Source organism: Nesoenas mayeri (assembly GCF_963082525.1).
Source record: "Nesoenas mayeri genome assembly, chromosome: Z".
NCBI classification, from domain to species: domain Eukaryota; kingdom Metazoa; phylum Chordata; class Aves; order Columbiformes; family Columbidae; genus Nesoenas; species Nesoenas mayeri.
In genome coordinates, this window is record NC_137542.1 from 22,374,233 (window position 1) to 22,393,938 (window position 19,706).

At 37.8% G+C, this 19,706-nt stretch overlaps 1 protein-coding gene across 1 annotated transcript in view; it reads left to right on the plus strand.

The window, feature by feature from the left end:
- TRPM6 (transient receptor potential cation channel subfamily M member 6) overlaps nt 1-19,706 on the plus strand; it is a gene marked incomplete at its 3' end in the record, with an annotated part of 108,613 nt that overhangs the window by 56,178 nt on the left and 32,729 nt on the right. The window contains exons 12-23 of the mRNA XM_080363155.1: nt 4,137-4,271; nt 4,783-4,836; nt 6,696-6,836; nt 8,600-8,734; nt 9,758-10,038; nt 11,081-11,309; nt 11,922-12,077; nt 12,975-13,109; nt 14,134-14,262; nt 16,277-16,528; nt 17,490-17,664; nt 19,309-19,423. Coding sequence (XP_080219281.1) covers nt 4,137-4,271; nt 4,783-4,836; nt 6,696-6,836; nt 8,600-8,734; nt 9,758-10,038; nt 11,081-11,309; nt 11,922-12,077; nt 12,975-13,109; nt 14,134-14,262; nt 16,277-16,528; nt 17,490-17,664; nt 19,309-19,423 — 1,937 coding nt within the window. The remainder of the gene's footprint in view (nt 1-4,136; nt 4,272-4,782; nt 4,837-6,695; nt 6,837-8,599; nt 8,735-9,757; nt 10,039-11,080; nt 11,310-11,921; nt 12,078-12,974; nt 13,110-14,133; nt 14,263-16,276; nt 16,529-17,489; nt 17,665-19,308; nt 19,424-19,706) is intronic.

Genomic DNA, 19,706 nt, shown 5'->3' on the forward strand with positions numbered 1-19,706 from the left:
TGCCAAACCTGGAACAATGAAATTAGAACAACATGTTGAATTGCTCCCTGCTGAGAGAGCATTGTTCATTCTGTGCACTGAATAAGACTAAGCACTCTGGTGAAACATAGTATATGATTGAGCAATGAATAATTGTACCATGGTGATGAATTATCTGATAACTTTTGAGTGTTTTGAGTGCATAATATTAACAGTGTTTTTGTCCAATGGACTTTTGTTTTTTTGGATTATGGGAAAGATTTGTGTATATACAATGATGTGTGCATATTTTTACCTTTATGAATTTTTTTTTTTTTACAATACACTGTTGTATTTTGACTCTATGAAGAAAATGGGTTTTTCCCCCTATCTTCTTTCATTGTTTTATAGCGTGTACATTTTTTATTTGTATTTATTTAGTTTTTTTTCCTTCAACAGCTCTGCTGTGAACTGTTGATAAGCTTTACTAAAGCACATCTGTGTAGGATGTTAAAGGAAGCGGGACACCATCTATCTTACTGCTTGAAATTCTATACTATTGGAGTAAGAGTGAAGCATTATGCTTTTGTCATTTTTATTGTTGAAGATACATGTTGGCAAGGCCTGCGGGTCTGCATGATTCCTTTGTGTTTACATGAGAAGTGTGGCAGGTGAAGCTTGCTTTGACTGGTAAATTAGTATAAATGATATAAAAATAGAATAATAGAATAGAATCATAGAACCATTTAGATTGGAAAAGACTTTTAAGATCATCAAGTCCAACCATGAACCTAACGCTGCCAAGTCTACTCCTGAACCATGTCCGTAAGTGCCAACTCTGCATGTCTTTCACATACCTTCAGGGATGGTGACTCCACCGCTTCACTGGGCAGTCTGTTCCAATGCCTGACAATTCCTCTCATGAGGAAATTTGTCGTAATACCCTGAAAGACTTCAGTCGGTTGTCCCAAGTAACAAGTGTCAGAACAAGAGGAAGTGGCCTCAAGTTGTACAAGGGAAGATTTAGATTGGATATTAGGAAAATTTTCTTCACCAAAAGGTTTATCAAGCTTTTGAACAGGCTGCCCAGGGAAGCAGTTGAGTTACCATCTCTGGAGGTGTTTAAGTGTAAGTGTGGTGCTTAAGGACATGGTGTAGTGGGATTTGGCAGTGTTAGATTCACGGTTGAACTCTTGAAGGTCTTTTCCAACCTAAAGGATTCTGTGATTCTATGTATATGGGAAATGACAAATAACATTTTCCTAGTCACCATTGCTTTATCACAGAAGGTTTTAGAGAACTATTGAAGTGTTCCCCTTCACTCCTGGCTTTCCTGAAGTGATTATCTGTTCATTTTTTTCCCTATTTCTGACAATATTTTCTACTCTTCTGTGTTTTTTTTTTTTTCAGGTCATATAGTCATCTTTTGGTATAGACAGACACTGTACCAAATATTCAAGATATGGTGTTCTTCATTGAAATATTTTGTGAAATACTAATATTTAGACATTCTGTGTTCATCTAAGTATAAATCCTAATAGTCTGTATCCCTCTTTCACTTGTTTCCAACTTCTATCCAGCTTACATTAATGCTCCACTAACATTTTTTCTGAATTAATTTCAAAACTGAAGCAAAGGTAGGGTTGTTTTTCCCAGACGCACATTTTTTCTCATTTACCAATATTGAATTTCACCTGTTTTTTTGGTTGGTTAGTTCATATTACGAGATTCTTCTGTACCTCTTCCCAATCAATTTTATGATGATGATAATTTTTTTATCATCAGCAAGTGTTGTCAAAGTGGTAATCAATATGTGGGATTTTCTTGGTCTCCCGCCACTATTAATAATCATTTTCTATACAATTTTTTCAGTTGTTAAACAATTGGAGGACCTTTTTCCTTGTGACAGCTTGATTTGTTTGGAATTCCTTCAAAAAAGCCATCATCAAAAACCTTTGTGGGGATGCAGACATCCTGTATTGATCAAACAGCCTTATCCTTGTTGTCCCTGCCAAAATTCTGTTAGAGTTCTGATTTCATTCTACAAAATAACTTCCTTGCTTCCTCTTACTCTACTAGATTTACCCATGTTGCTATTATTGCTATTCCTTATTGTGCCTTAATTTTATTTGTCCTTACAAAGTTCTAACTGTATTGGTATGCCATACTTTGACAAGTTGTACACTCCTTTGACTTTTTCAACAATTCACATATTTTCTACCATGTTCCATTCTGCTGTTAGGGAGGTTGATTTTTTCTGTACTTCAGTTCCCTGGTAACTCTTAAGTGAATACCACCTGGTCCTGATAATTTGCTACCACTTTGTGGATTACGTCTGTAATATTTTCTACTGACACTTCAATTTGACACAGTTCCTCAGATTTGTCTGCCATAAAGAAAAGCTTTGATGTAGGACATTTTCTCACATGTTCTGTAGTGAGCAGTGAGGCAATGAATTAATTTGCCATTTCTGCAATAGACTTATCTCCTTGAATGTTTCTTTTATAGCTTGGTCATCCCCTGGCCTTACAGATTCACTGGCAGTTCCCTTACTCCTGCTCCTCTGCTTCTGATTTGTTTGAAAAAGATCTATGTGCCTGTTCATACCTATTTCAGTGCAATTGTTCAGCACCATTTTGAATGAAAAGTCTATGTCAAATAATGAGTGTGTTCTCCTCTTCAAGTAAGATGTAAAGAGCTTGTAAAAAACAAGCTTTATATCTCTTGTTGCTTCTTCAAGTGAAAAATAGAATGGCATATATTCCTGAAAGTTTTTCTTCTGACTAAGGAGGAGAAAAACGTTAACATTATTTTCTTCATGCATTGTAAAGAATTTAAAATAAAGAAGAAAAAAGAAAATGCACAAGCAGAGTTTTAAAGTTTGCTTTTGACTTAGTTATTTTATTAATTAAAGAGGAATACCCCTCTGGCTGTTAGGGTCTGCCAGACCTGCAGTTTCCAGGAGCTACGATTTGTATTAGATTATTGTGGTTGTGTATTCAAATTTTGAATTAGATATTTCAGGAGAAATTTTTAAGTGATTTTCCATGCAGTCTTAGTATTTTTTTGTCTGTTTAAGTGTTTTAAGGGAACATGCACAATTATGCACAGCTTTTTGCTATTTCTTTTTAGAATTTTGATCCTAAAAGTTCAGAAGGTATGTGCTGCAACTATGTTTCTGCTTGAATGTCAGCTCAGTCTCAAATGGACTTTACAACAAAGAATGTCATTCCAGTAGTTAACGGACAGCTGTCTAAACCTCTTTGGACATGCTGCCAGCATAAGGAATGACTGCTGGAGGAAATTTAATACAAGAATGGTCACTTTGAGGTATTTCTGGAAGAAACACCAATAATTCAGGAATAGGGCACAAGTTTTCTTTTCACATGTGACAATTCTGTAATATTTATTGCTCAACTTCTAATATTGCTTCTGCCATACGTAAAAAAGTACATGGAAAGGACTAACTTCACATGCCAAGTTAGCATTAGCACCTGCCCAATTTGTGAGCCAGAACCCTCATTCTGCTCACCCCACTGCATTTTCTGTGCATACATGTTCTGTAAAAATTCTTTATATGGATTTGTATGAACCTCATATATCCAACTCCTTTGCTGTTTTGCATGTAGAAATCCTGCTGAGCTCTGTGCATGTGCCACGAGTAGAGTGCTTTCACTAATTTGGACACTGTTGTAGGTAGACCTCTGCTTCATCGTGTCTTTGAGAGAGTTTATCCTAATGTAGATTCTCTCTCATATTTAAGAAGAAGTCTGCTTTAAAGAACTTCAAGTTCTATAGCGATATCTTGAAATACAGTACCTTGAAATGGCTTTTGTCATATGTTGAAAAAGAAAGGCTTCCTTCCACCTCCCCTGCATTATCATACATTAGCTTCTTAAAGAGTAGGGAATGTATTATCAGAGTCTGGTTGTAAGGTTAGACTTGTAAAAGTCTCTACAGACATTTGGTTTATGGAGACTCAGTTTTACTTCCCCTCTGGGTTGGAGTTTTTACACAGATGCTTCCTCCAGCATATTTTTCTTTTGTACTGTGCACTTTAAATATACATGAAGACAAATCATTGTGATAAAGGAATGTCTAGCTGTTCAGGCATGTTTTATTTATTTCCAAAAGCAGATAATTTTCTAAGCTTTTCCTTCATCTCTGTCCTTCTGGAGGTTGGTGCCTTGGAACAGGCAATGCTGGATGCTTTAGTGATGGATCGTGTGGATTTTGTGAAGCTGTTAATAGAGCATGGAGTGAACATGCACTGTTTTCTTACCATATCTCGTTTGGAAGAACTCTACAATACAGTGAGTATTTGAAATCCCAGTGTAGAGCTCTAGATAAGGATGCCAAGAAAGAATACTGTTTTCTTTAATTAAGCCACATTTATATGAAAGATTTTTGAAAAAAACAAATAATTAAAAATTAATGAGTTTTGATCACCTTTTATTGTAATTTTGATTTTTAGAATAGTGTCCAAGCTTTTTATTTTCAATTAGTTGACATGAATCAGACTGAATACTTGCCCAAAGCTCATGAGAAATACATTCTGATTTTAATCTGGTATGTGATACATGCTTATCTTCCTGAAAATGATATGTTTTTTAACCTAAGGGATACCAACTTCTTTCTAGAATATGGCAAGATTTAAGATAGTAGAGGTGTTGCAGACTGGTGTTGAGATGTTTTTGAACAGGTTTGTGGGGAGAGTTTGAGTGTAGCTTATGCTGAAGATCCTTTAGCTGTTTTCTTTTACTATATTGATTTCCTAATACAGAGTGATATGTTTGTTTACTCTCTTTTCTTTCCACACCACAGAAGCAAGGACCATCAAATCTACTTTTGCATCACCTAGTTCAAGATGTGAAACAGGTAATAGACACAGGAAAGGCTGGAGAGCAAAGATGGTAGCTTACAACTTCAGTGTCCACTGGCATGCTACTATTAGGTAATAGAGAAGAATTTTGCGAATAGAAGTGACAGGTTCATTACTATGCTCCTATATCTACTAAATGGTTTTATCTTCATCCTACTGATCCCCTTAGGCAATTAACTAGCACACTACTACTGAATGCTCCCAAAGGTCCCATACCTTAATTTCAAAGCCAAGGAGTTCATCTAGATCAGACTGTCTCAAGTTACTGAAGTGACATTATGAAATGATGGTAAAGAAGAATTAGCAAATTAGTGCCATAATTATTCATGTTGCTTTAAGGTTTTATTTTTTTTTCCCTCAAAGCTAAAAAAGTCTCCCCTTGTTGAGCAGTAACAAAAAGATACTGTGACAAGATATATTATTATAATGTGCTGGAGAGAACAGAAGGTGGCAGTGGATGACTACTGCATGGAGCACTGGCTCTGTTAGTAGTTCAGTCTGTCAGCCTTGTGACTTAGCTACACAGTCAATTTATTTTCTGTTTCTGTTATATATTGTACCTCACAGCACTGCTTAGCCAGGAAGGGATGAGCTGTTCTTTCTGCAGCTTTCTCCACTGCAGGAGATGCCTAGATCCAAAACTAGATCAATTGGCTAATTCTTTCCAGGGTATAAATGCTAAGGTAAAATATAATGGTAAGTCTGACTGTTTGCAGAGTTCTGTGGTCTCAAGTATTGGGATTTCTAGTATTATTTTCTTATTGTGGGTGACTTTCATGTCAATCCCATTTATGGTTCTGTAGATAGGTGTAGGGTAATCTGATCTCCAATAACAAGCTACTTTCTGTGTTTTCCCATCTTTGAGATCTAATTTATGTGACAGATCTTGAAAATCTCAGTGTTGAAAATACATTGAACATTTCCAGGCTGAAAAGTCTGTCTTTCTCACTGATACTGAAGTGATTTTCTCCTTGATATGACTTGTCTCCTAAAACCCATGGTCTGGTAACATCTGAGGACACTCTGGAAAAACTTGGAGTGTGATCTAAGGGGAAGTATTTGGCACTTAAATGGAATAGGGGAATTTAGGTAGAAGATGGGTGAGCAATCTCAAAACTTCTGCACTCTTAGGTGAGCTAAACTCACTTGAGACATGCAAACAGATCTAAACACTGAAAAGCCTTTTTCTCCTGTACTTCTATAAGTATGCATAAGTGCTCTGTGAATGGGTTGAGCAGTTGCACTCTTATTGAATATGGTACCGCAGTAGCTAGGACAACCACCAGGGTGATGTGACCATGGACTTCACAGTATTTTCTCCACTAGTGTGACCAGCTTTACTGGTGCTTCATTTGAATGGAGATACATGGCAGAGATTACCAGTCTCCAAGAATTACCCTACAACATTAAGTACAACATTACTCTACAATATCCTTCATCCACTTCATTTTTAATTAATGAATTGGCTTAATGCGCAAATCATACCCTGCTTGTTTTCTCTTGTTATGAGAAGAAGATGACTTTTATCAATCTCTCTGGCTGGTAGTGACTGACCTGACCATTACGATCACTGTTGAGTGCAGGTGGTCTTGTGAACATTGCAATATATGTCCCTGTGTGTTGTGGGTGCAGTGAACTGTAGACATCACACTTTTCAGGCTGAAAATGTGGATGTGCCTGTGTTCTCCCTCCTAGGGGAATTCCATATGCCTAATGAATGTGTGCACTTCCCTGACAGATGCAGGAACTTCTAGCTCCAGCTTCTTCCAGACTCTCCTTATAGTGGTAGAGCTGTGAGATGTTGAATGTTGCATATTATAGCATCATGAAATGCTTGTGACATTTGGTGTTTCAGAATACCCTGTCCTTGGATTACAAGATATCACTGATTGATATTGGGTTGGTGATAGAGTACCTCCTTGGTGGAGCTTATCGGAGCAGCTACACAAGGAAGCATTTCCGAATTCTCTACAATGATCTTTACAGAAAACACAAGGTAACTTCTGAGAAATGGCTACCACTGGTCACCAAGAAAAGCCAAACATGACACCTGAAAGTAGCCCAGGTTGTCATTGTGGTTTGTCTGAAGAACATCACTTAAATGTAGGCCATGCTTGCCTGCTTTATGAACCTCTTTGCCAGCTGTGGAGAGATTGCAAATAAAACAGACATCCCTTCTCAAACTACTTCCTGCCCCTCAAGAACACTGGTGATTGTTAAATTAACTATTCGTTCAGTGAATTTACCTTTGTGCTCAGTAGCAGTGTTGTGTTCTTTGTCATGCATCCATAAAGACCAACAAGGCTGTACTAACCACCATTTTCCCTTTTGCAAAGCATTTGCATGTTTCTACTCTTGCAACTTGAACTGCCTCACAGAAATACTGAATTCAACAGGCATTGGACGAGATTTAGAGCATGTCAACATGACATAGTGAAGAGCAACATGGAGATCCTTGACCCAGGTTTTGAGCAAATGTCTTAACCTTTTAGAAGGAGCTCAGTGTGAGTGGTGTGTCCTCCAGCCCAGGCCAGTGAGATATGTTTGCCTGGCAGAGCTTTTTTCCGTGATGCACTGATCATCACAGGGGAAGTCTCATGCTGCTTGTACCAGGCTGCACCCGTGGTGCAGTGGCTTTGTTCAGGCAGAGGGTTGTGCTTGGACGTGTGTGCCGTTCTGCACCTTCTAGATGTCTAGGATGTTTCACTCTATGGCGTAGCATTGTGCCATGCCTGCATATGAGTAGCATCACCTCTACAAGCAAACAAACTGCCTCAGAAAAACAGTATGCAAACATACTGGCACTTTGATTTTCCTCATTGACTTTCCAAAATGAGTAGCCTGAAAACAGCCCAAACTTCTCAATAAATTAGCTGAATATCATTCTCAGCATCACAGAAAGAGCAGATTTACCACATCAGAATTCTGCCTTGTTTTTGGAGTAGAACTAGATTTTGATTAAATTACTTCCATATGTTAAAAAACAAACAACAAAAACCTCTCATCCCAACATACTACTTTCATGACTAGTAGAAGTACCTCAGAGTGATCAGGGAAAATGGGAAGAAATAATTTTTTGGAGTGAATAGAGACACATAGGCAGAGCTTTCTGGGAGTCTCTGGCTTAATACAATGCTTAAAAAGAGATATTTGAGATGTTGTAACACTTTTCTCTGTATCCTTGTGAAATATGACCTTAACAGAAATGAGTGAAACCACATAATCATGTAACTAGGAACTTCAGGGAAGACAGTTAGTGATTCAGTTGGTAACATTCTTTCCTCTCAGTCAACACTGAACAAAATGCCAAGGGATGCTAGACATGCCATCCTTTGGAGGAAATGGTCAGCAAAAAGTTCGGAGAACTTCCGTTTTCTAATGGGTTTATGTCACTTTTTATAAGGGTGGTACTTGCAAGAGCTTCCAGGTTGGGTGATTCCAATCTGGTGCAAGCCATGTTGTTGTAATTGTTGGATGCTATTGGGGAAATCAATATTTTGAATTGAGAGATTCAGGAAAAAAAAAAAAAATATCATAAATAAATAAATAAATACATATATGTATTAAGTTAGATGTGAAACAGGCTGTTTTTATCTAGATGGTATAAGCTCCAGTGGTAGTTCTAGTGATTTCTGATGCACTAGTCTTCAGTAACATCAGTTTCTAAACACACCATTGCAATCAGAGATAAATACAGGAAAACTTCATCTCTAATTTGCATTTCTCTCCTTGTGTTTTATGGAATGCCTTTGGATCTAGAGAGTGCTCTCCAGATTTTCGCAGAGTTTGTCTCACTCCCTTCATCAGAGTAATCAGACAGGTAGCAGAATGGGATCTGCTGAAAGTACTTTGCATTCTCAGTTCTTCAGAACAGCACAGCCTTACAAATACAAGGTAATATAATTGCTTATTCTAGGCTTTGCTTAGGACATATTTGGCTGCTAATTTTATTGAGACATTTTAGACATATGTTGGTAAGGCTTTAGTTAACATAATTCTATTTGAATTCCAGCGGAAGCAACATTTTAGTGCTTATTGTTCGTGAAGTACAGGTGTTGCAATTTTAATGTTGAAATCAAGCTCAGACTCCTCCTGTGATACTTTTTAAGTTCCACCCATGTGTTGCTAAGGCCTTTTGTTCACTGAATTGTAATATCATTAAATTTCTGAACATCAAGTGTGGGTGAAAGCTCTTCTTATTTGGAAGCAACAGTACAAATTCTCTGACTTTCCTGATGTTTTCTCATGAATGCTTATTAAAGTAACTACAGTAAGCCTGCGAAGAAAAGATACAGTTCTGATATCTAGAAAATGATGACAGAGTATTTTCTTTCAAAGAAACAATGATAACACAGCAAAGATTGTTACATATGTAAATTTGGCAGACAAAACATAAAGTAGAATGAGTTTAAATGGATTTATTGGAATTAGGCTGAGCCAAAATGAAACCGTTGTAGCTCTGGGACAACCTCACTTACACCAGTGAGAGTTTGCCTTTAATGGAAAAGTATCCAGACATGAATGTAGAGCAAGTTTGCATTACCTTTGTGGCAGACAGTAAAATCATATTTTATTAAGTATCTCAAGTGCATGGTGTATGTTTCAGTCTACTGATTGCTTTTTCTCTTGTCATGACGCAAGTACAAGAAGGGAATGAAAGTAGGATCTTGGTATCACTGTGGCAAACGAGGCTATAAATGGCATAGGTACAGAGCAAGGAGTGTTTTCTCCACTAATGTTACCAGCTTCTTAGCACTGGTAATCTGAATGTGATCCTAGCTGTGGTTTATGACTTAAATGTATATTACGATAAAATAGTTTACTAGTTGCAATTCAAGTTGCATGCAGTTTTATTTATATGAATCTGAACCTCAACCATTCATTGAGATTTTCTTTATTTGAAAAACAAATTTGTAGGAAAGATCCACTGCTTTCCATAAGTGTAAGAAGAAATCAAAAGAGGATATAAACTTTGCAGAGAACTATGAGTCATCTGGCTTTATCTACCCCTATAACGACCTTCTGGTTTGGGCAGTATTAATGAAAAGGCAGAAAATGGCAATGTTCTTCTGGCAGCATGGAGAGGAAGCCATGGTCAAAGCTGTTGTGGCTTGTAAACTCTACAGGGCAATGGCCCGTGAAGCTAAACAGAGCAACATGGTGGATGACACTTCAGAAGAACTCAAGAAGTACTCAAAGTATGGGTTCTCCCTTCACTTCAGTTAATAAAGTTCTGCAGTGCTTAGAGTGGTAGATATTTTCCTAATCCACTAAGAGTTTGTGCGGTTAGTGGTACAATGGAGTGTAAAATAAATACTATCAGCTTCCCACTTTTCCTATTATGTAATGGAGCTATGTATGGGTATGCAGTCTAGTCAAGAGTTAAAGGAAATCTATTAGCATGTTATCTAGTTGCATATTTGAAAATTAAAATATAGGTGAGTAATGTGTGGCTTGCTGTGAATTGGTCAAGTGGAAGACTGAAATTTCCCTTACAGCTTCTCTTCCAGTTCAACTTGTTAAAAAGCCATATGGCACGTATGTATTGGGCTTTTCAAATCTGTAACATGTGGTAATGTGCAAACGAAAATCAGTGCTTAAATCCTGCTCTGTATAAGACCTAAAGAAAAACTGTATGCTGAAATAACCAAGTGAATAAAAAAATGAAGTCAACCAAGAATTTTCTTCATGTTTGTCATTCCATGTTAGTGTTTTCTGGTAGTTTTTCTTTGTAGACATCATGCTTCAGGTTTAGAGTACAATAGGATGTGCAGTCTTGTTTTGCATGTGGTTCCTCACCTTAATTTAAAGGAAGGTGTATCTTCCTTGAGGGATCTTCGCTATGGAGATGCTTAAGAGCCAGTGTAAAAGAAGACACTTTTGCAGCTGCCTGCTATACTTGCCCACAGTGACAATGAATCTGTTGTTGAAGGATATACATACAACTTCACAGGGTCCATTTTGATTGCTGAGTGAGATTAAGAACCAAAAAAAATAAAAAATTAAAAATCTAGATGACTCTAAATCTTGTGATTAAGACAAAATAGTTAGATTTGCTCCCCAAATTATTATTCACTAGATATATTGATAAAGCAATGGGAAAAATGAGAGAAGGCATGCTTACTGAGATTGTTAGCTGAACTTTTGATAGTGGAGTTTTCAAACCGACCTCTTTGCAGCAGTGATTCTGAGTTTTGACTGATCACTGTTATGTTAACTGTTAATTCTTTTCTGCTTTAGGGAATTTGGACAGCTTGCCTTAGATGTCCTGGAGAAGGCATTCAAACAAAATGAGCAGATGGCCATGAAGTTGCTGACCTATGAACTGAAAAACTGGAGCAACTCAACTTGCTTAAAACTAGCAGTGTCTGTGGGGTTGCGGCCTTTCATATCCCATACTTGCACCCAGATGCTGCTGACTGATATGTGGATGGGCCGCCTGAAGATGCGGAAGAACTCCTGGTTTAAGGCAACATCACTTTAGCATTTTCTGAGAATTTAAATGCTTTTTACATGCTTTGTACATGTCTTTGTGGTTATGAACGTGTCTAATGCAGTCTCAGACAGAAGTACTTAGGCACGGATTGAAGTGTGCACATGTGGGACAGAAAAGAAAGACAGGGAGGAAAGACAGTACTTGCTTCTATTTTACTTCTTTGCAAAAGCAGTTGTGGGGTGACCTTAGGAGAATGCACTTTGTGAGGGTTTTGGTTTGGTTTGGTTTGGTTTGTTTTTTTCTGTTCCCATTCTCTCGTCACTCTTCAGTCCCTCCCCACCTGCTCTCTCTGCCCTGCATCGCTGATTCTCCAGCAGAGCTGCTGATGGGAGGGGTGCTCTCCGGACATGGGGTGCAGTATCTAAAGTATCCCCAGATACCATGACACTCTCGTTAGCCACAAAATAGTCAAGAGCAACACATTTATTTGCAGGCTGCAGGAGTGTGATACAGAGATCCCCTGCACCAGTGGCTCCCTCCAAGGCCAGTGGAACTGTATTGGGTTTGTGCTGGCACCATGCATACCTGACTCTGGCCTCAGGTCTGTGTTATCACTGCTGAATTTAGTTCATGTCTCTCTTTTAGGTCATTATGAGTATTCTTCTGCCTCCCACCATCTTGATGCTGGAGTTTAAAAGCAAGGCAGAAATGTCTCATGTACCTCAGTCTCAAGACTTCCACCAGTTCACATGGTATCATGGGGACCAGAGCCCAACCAGCTCTAAAGATGCCTTGTCTCTGGTTAGTGTCTGATGATCAGTCATTTGTGTGTTGGAGTCTCTCTGTTTACTGCAGTATGATCCTGAGGAGTGAGGAAAAGGTGATCAGTTGGAATTGTTGGGGCTGAACTCTCAGGAAGTAGGGGTTTGATCCCTGGTTTGGATACGAACTGAAGTGACCTTCGAAAAGTCACTTCATCTGTCCTGGGTGTTACTTCTGTTCTGGTCATAATGAGAAAATCCTTCCCAACCTCACAAAATTATGAGAACAGTATAATTACCTGTCAGTCACACAGGTATTTTAGGGCACAAAGTCTACTCAAGCTGCAGATAAATACCTATGTAATCTTGTATACCAAATAATCTGAGAATGGTTTCGTATCATATACAAAACCACAACTGTAAAACTCCATTCAGGTTGCCCAGTCGAGCTGACCAAAGCAGGGAGACAGCAGAACTGAGGCAGTCTAGGTCTTATCCTCTCCAACTCACTCCTTGGTCCCAGTCTTCCTGACCAGCAGCCTCTGCCCTGCATTTCAGCGACAGCCTCTCCCCCTCTTCATGGCCACCCTTCACTCTTAGTCTCTCCTTGACATTTTGCTTTTTGAATTACATCATAGCCCTTCCAGAGGTCTAGCCTCCGCCCTTCTTGTTGAAAAACAAGGTGTGTCTACTTCTGCATCACTTGAGCCTGGCAGAGATGCCATGTAAAGCAAACCCTAAATCCCTGTTTGTAGTAGAAAAGTGTGCATTATTGCAGTTTCCATGGTTGTAACCAGTCAAAATCAAGGTACATTAATGGTTTGTATATCCAGAAAAAAGCCCAAACATCTCTGCCTATCTTCCCTCTAATGTAACATAACCTTTGCAATCGTAACTCATGGTTTCTTACTTTTAAAAATGGTCTTTTCTTTTCAAGAAGGATTATGATGTGGAGAAGGTTGCTCAAAAGTCTGATGAAAGCCAAGTAGACAATGGACAAGGAAACCTTCCTGGAACTCGAAAAATCTATGAATTCTACAACGCACCAATTGTCAAGTTCTGGTTTCACACGGTTGGTCATCATGCTAGAACCTGAATTGCCAGAATCCTCTTTTGATTTTCCAAATACCACTTGATGTTGCTTTTACTTTGTAGCCTGCATGGATTTGCAGCCAGTTAATGGTGGGGGTGGATGGGAAGACAGTTGAATATTTCTCTCACAATTAAGTAGAAAGTTTTACAGCTAAAGTAATGCAGCTGTGTTAAAAAACCAAACAAAAAACCACAATAAGGAACTAAAGAAAACCCCAAGCACAGCTTTTTAAGGTGTTTAATTGCAGGTGTAGAGAGAGAGATTTGAAGCTGGCCTTAAATACCTTAGAGATATTCATGTCACTTTCTTTAGGAACTGTTTCAGAATTAGTGAATATTAATCTATGGGAGATCATTTGTTATAGAGAAATATGCATTTATTAAATCAATTTTAGTAACTGACACTGTGTCAGTGTAGCTTAAGGTGTTTTAAGATCAGGCTGCCTGTTGGATCAGCCCACCCTGTATATAAACTATTACTCCTTTAGTAGGGTGTGGCTAACTGCTTTATAGGTCATTAATCTATTATCTCAGATACATTTCTAATGTGTTCTGGTACCTTAAAAATATATGCTTTACACCTGATATTGTTCTTCCTGTGTTTTGGGAGGCACTGATTAACCAGCAGGGTTTCATATAGCTTTGAGAGCGCTTACTTCCTCCAGCAGAAGGTTAGGATAAAAGCATAGAACTGCCTTTACGTTCAAGTAATGATGGCAGATATAATAGCCTGTTGTATACATGGATTTGGAGTCTAGGTGAGCTTGCATTGCAATAGTTCATCTTCCCATTTATTCAGTACTAAAGCACCAATTTCCAGATGATATTTAAGGATATTCCTACAAAAAATATTTGGAGAACTGGAGGGAAGTTTTGGGGCTCAAAATTCTGACCGTGCCCTTGTACTTTGAATATATATAGTCAGGCTAATCACTTGTTAATATGTTTGCAGAAATTTGTTGGAGATTTTTGTGCCTATAGGTTATATACTGTGTGTTTTGCAGATGGCGTACATGGTGTTTCTCATGCTCTTCACTTACACTGTGTTGGTGAAGATGGAACCAAGACCAAGTGTGCAAGAGTGGCTTGTTATCATTTATATTTTCAGCACTGCTATTGAAAAAGTCAGGGAGGTAAGCTTTTACATTCACACTTCTTATCTATAGAAGATATATTATAAACCAGAGAATAACATAAACTGAAAAATTCAAATCCTGCATTTTTTGTAGAGAGTTTAGCACAGGAAAGAGTTATACAAGGCATTTATTTCTGAAAAGTCTTTTATTTGAAGACCAGTACTTGGGCTTCAAAAATGCATCTGAAAGTTTGTTCTTAAAGCTATTTTTCTGTGTAATGCCAGTGGTAATGTGCATGTCACTTGAAAGTGATTGTGCTGTATTGAGATTTGGAGCCAAACTGTATGCACCTGTCTTTTTTTTTTTTTTTTTTTTTTTTTTTTTTTTGAGTGGACCACTTCTCGTAGTAAGTATGGAATTTGTCTTTATATATTTACTTCGGGTGTAGACATTGTTATCACTTAATAGGTGTTATGTATAGAATAATTTATGGCTCTCCATCAAGTCTAACTGAACCTCTACAAACAAAACGGAAGAAAAGCCACCATCAACTTCTGAACACAACTTGCAATCCAAACCTAAGGGTGGGAACAAATCCAGCTATGGGTTGCCCAAATTATTGTGTCTGATCAGGCATATCTTCATTGTAGGTTCAGCATATAATAAACAATATTGGTGTGAATTATCTGTTACATGACAGTAGAAATGCTGTAGTTCTTGGGGAATAAAACTATGAAGAAACCCATTGCAGTTCTGAGTGAAGGATTTTGTTACAACAGATCACTTAGGAGACTGCAACATCAGTACAAGGGAGGTGAAGGATTTCAAGGGGTAGCAGAGATGCTGGGAATATATTGAAGCTTGGATAAATACACACGTTCTGTGGCTGCACAAGATAAAGTTGAAAAAAAATCTACACAAGGATTGTCTAATTGAGAAAAAAATTGAATGGGAAATAGCAAGAACTTTTAAAATGGCTGTTGTGCTGTTGCATTGTGTTGATGGTGGGACAGAGGAAACATCAGTTATTTCTAGTGTTAGCATTCATTGGAGACTTTTACATTCATGTCTTCTGCTTGATTTTCTTCGTCTATATGGTAGTTCTGATCTGCTGGCAAAGACTTTGTAGGACACTGTGTCTTACACGTGCAGCTACTTAACTGCTGAAGTCCTTGTTATATATAACTTTATTTCTCTAGATTGTATCAAGTAACTGTTAAAGCCTTAGGCCCTGACCCTGCAACTAGTTCCTCATGTGAGTTAGTCCAGCTGAATTGAGTAGGATCAGTTGTTTACATTAATGTGTTCGTGTGCGTAAATTTTCGCAGGATCAAGGGTAACATTTGAAAAACTCTCCTTTGCTTGCTACTTATCAGTGTGATCTTACATAGCACTGCATAATTGGCCTCACTTGTGCAATGTGCAAAGGTTTTATTTACAGCCTCCCAAAGATTCCACTTCACACATTTGCTCAGTGAAGCTTAAAATCCCTTTGGGGCACCTCACAGTTCAAGGAGTGAACATTTCCTTCTTTACCTTGCGAGTTGCCAGTGCTTCTTTTTTTAGTGTGTCCTTGGTGGATGGAATACAAGGATCTTTCTTTGTATTTTCAGTCTGAAATAAAAAGCATTAGTTATTTTCCCATCAGCAAGGTTAAGTTGGTACTTTCCATGGCCAAGGGGCTTTTTAAAGAGCTCTTGCAGGTCATGGCCATTCCTCTAGAAAATGCTCATTAATTTATAATTATACATATGCTTAAGAGCTCTAATCTGGCTGCTCTTTTTTTTTTTTGCTGAGGAATATGCTCTTCAGTTAATGGGTTTGGGCTCAGAATCTGTTTTTCCATAGGCAAAGCTATCCTATGGTGTGCCTTAGCAATACAACACAGTAGGTTAAGTACTAACCTCAGTTAACAATGAATGGAAATATGCAGTACATGGGCCTGCAAAAAAAAAAGGAAAAAAAAATTATTCGTTCCAAAATATCATGACACAGTTCAGACAGAAAAGGTTAAAGAATGTATCTTCAATTTTAACAGTTTTGTTGGGTTTTTTTTCCACATTCTACTCAGGTATTTATTTCAGAACCTGGAAAATTCCACCAAAAAGTGAAGGTGTGGATTTATGAATACTGGAATTTTACTGATTCTATAGCTATCGTCCTGTTTATGATTGGTTTTGGTTTGCGCTGGTCCAACCCTCCTATTCAAACTGCAGGGAGGCTACTTTACTGCTTGGATATAATATTTTGGTATGCTCGGCTCCTTGATCTTTTCGCTGTGAATCAGCATGCTGGCCCATACCTGACAATGATTGGGAAAATGGTAAGTATTATGCTTTGGAGCAATATTTTTGTAGTTTAGGCATATGTTGAGGAACATGTGAAGGTCAGAAGTGACAGAAACGAATTATGGTCGAAGGAGAGGTCACCTAGTAATTTGTAGTGAATGTATTGCTTGAAAATATAATGTCTTTTTCTGTTTGTGAGTTGACCATAATCAGGTTTCAGTTCTCTCTAATTTATTCATTATTTGAATTTATTCACAAAAGACATTTTTGCTGCATTCCTTAGAGAAGAGTTGCATTTGAGTTGAGTTTCTGATATGGCTTGATAATAGGAGAAATAAAAATCACTGTCTCTTGCAGATGGGCTCACTACTATGGAGCATTCCCCTAGCTCTTGGAAACGGTCTCATTATTATTTTATGTTTTGATTCAAATAATTATATCCCATTTTTAGCAGGCAAAATTTCTCTGAGATCAAAGTTAATTTTTTTCTCTTTTGCTATAAGAACTGCTGCTGAACTGCTGCCTAGTCTTGAGGGACATCTGCAGATTCCTGCTGTAATTTCCCTCGGTTATTGGGAACTATCTTATTAATACTTTTATATTCTGTCTTGCATAGTAATTCTGATGCAGTGTTAGAAGGCAAAGTAATTTTCACTGTTATTCCTTGCTCTCAGTTTGGAAGAAATACCACTGAAGAAAAGCACCATCATAGAGTCTCTGCATTTTTCAAAGCTTGCTTAAGATCTTAAGAGGGACTTGAGAGGCAAGTAGATCTTGCAGCCTTTTTGGTTCAGGATGACTTTAACCTCTATAAAATACCTGGGTAGTCCAGGTCATAGAAATAAAATATTTTCATTTTCTCTATCATATTGAATTATTAGCTATGTTTTTGTATTCTGCTTTGTAAAAGCAGTTATTGACACTCTTCCCTAAAATGTATGTCTCCTTTACATATAATTAACACAGCTAATTCATTCATGCAAAAATGTCTTCCAGACAGCAAACATGTTCTATATTGTGGTCATGATGGCCATAGTCCTATTGAGCTTTGGAGTGTCACGAAAGGCAATCCTTTCCCCAGAGCAACCTCCTTCTTGGACTCTGGCACGAGATATTGTATTTCAACCCTACTGGATGATGTTTGGTGAGGTCTATGCTGGAGAAATAGATGGTAGGTAATTTTCACAGTACAGCTCAGCAGTTTAAATTTAATACGTGCAGAAACATGTCCACTTTGGGCTACTAGATTTTTGACCACATATTGAGTCTATTCTTTCTCAAATAGTTTTGGTTCGAGTATATATATATATATATATATATATATATATATTTGTCCTTAATGAGTAGTGCTGCATGAATAAAGGTGAGTTTCTTTGTTTAAAATAAAGATTAAGCTTTGAAACCTTCAATGTTATCTTTTCAAAGGAAGTGTAATGCAAAGCTCAGATGAAAACACATAGGAATTAACACTGAGCTAGTTCATGGTCAGGGTATCTGGCAGTGAAATGAATTTCCAGTTAGGTGAATCCAAAGCTGCTGATCTTTTGGAGAAATGACTACAAAGTTGCCTTAAAGGAAGAAAGAATAAAAACAAAAATGAAAAGTAAAAAAAGGAAAATTGTTTTTCACCATATTAAGAGTTAACCACCTGGCATTATTCTTAAACAGATAAACCTGTTGAACACAGGAAAAATAGAACTAAACAACGTAAGTAGGAAAAATGTTATATCCTTATCATGGCTTTGACCTTGGCTCAGTAAGAGAGAAGAACCAGACACTCCAGAAGGCATTTCAGCATTACAGATGGAAGGCGCTTTCTTGCTGGTTAGTGATGGGCACAAGTAAAACAGTCCCTAAAACAGAAAAATAGGTTTGCAAATAGATAAAAATATTTAATATACATAGTTCAGCAAAGCTATGGTTCATGAAAATAATGTAAGGTGTTGCATCCCTTATTATTGCTGAAACAGTCACATGATGGCTATGTGTTTCAGTTGCATAAGTCAAAATTCTTTTAAAGAAAAGCACACTGTTAAGTTTCACGGTTTAATCCATTTAATCACTTATTAATCCTAAGCCTTTAGAAATTTGACACTTCCCAAATAAAGCTATGATTTCTCTAATGACTCTTTATGCTGCGGAACATGTCCTGAATTTAGGACTGCTGCCTTGTAAATGTGTTTAAAAATTTCCTCAAAAGTGCAAAATTTGTTTAAAACTTATAAAGATTGAAAAGTATTTATTTTGACATTGACAATTTAAAAACATTAAGAAGGATTCCTTAGTTTCAATGATTTGTTTCTTCATCTCACAGATGTAGCCATATATTCTTTTGCACCTGAGTCAAAGTGATCTTACTGGAGCTCTGAAGGAATAACACTCCAGTACTGACAAAGCAGACTTTGGGCTGTATCCTTTCCACAGTGGAGCCAGTGAAAGCTTTGCCACTTGCTTTAAGGATCAAATATTTCAATTTCAGTTTACTTGAGCATGCGCCATCTCCCAAGTACATTTCTGCTGCATCATTTTTCCCCTTAACAAAAGGTGAGGTGACTGGCATAAGAACTGACATGTATGAAAAGGTGTCTCCAGCTTCCAAATTGCAATGGAAACTTTGGAGCAGTAGTATCATCAAGAGGTCTCACATCCCCTTTACGCTGAGGTAGTCTTTTTAGTTGGAAATTTAGTAACGTACCTCTGTGAAAGTAATGAGGACTGTCCTGTTTCTTGCTGGGGCAAATGAGGAGCACATACCACTGCTGTACTCTGATCTGATTTCCATGCTAACCATGCTCTGTATGTCCTTCACTTTCAGTCTGTGAAACCAATGAAGACTGTCCTCCTGGCTCCTTCCTCACGCCATTCCTCCAAGCTGTCTACCTCTTTGTGCAGTACATCATCATGGTCAACTTGCTGATTGCTTTCTTTAAGTAGGTACCATGGTATGTTGCTGCAAAGGCAAAAGCAACTAGTAGATGTTCTGCCAACACTTCTGCAAAAGTCTTCTACCAAAAATGTCCCAGCAGAGACATGCTGATGGTGACTGTTACCCTATTTTCCATGGGGGTTCAGTGAATAAAGAACATATGGTGGAAGCAAGAGCGTGGGAGGAAAGGGCTCATGAGCAGACACCTGAAGTGTTTTATCATTTAAACAGAATCTGACTTTGTGAAAGTGGGCAACTCTAGTTGGCAAACAAGCAACATTAATTCA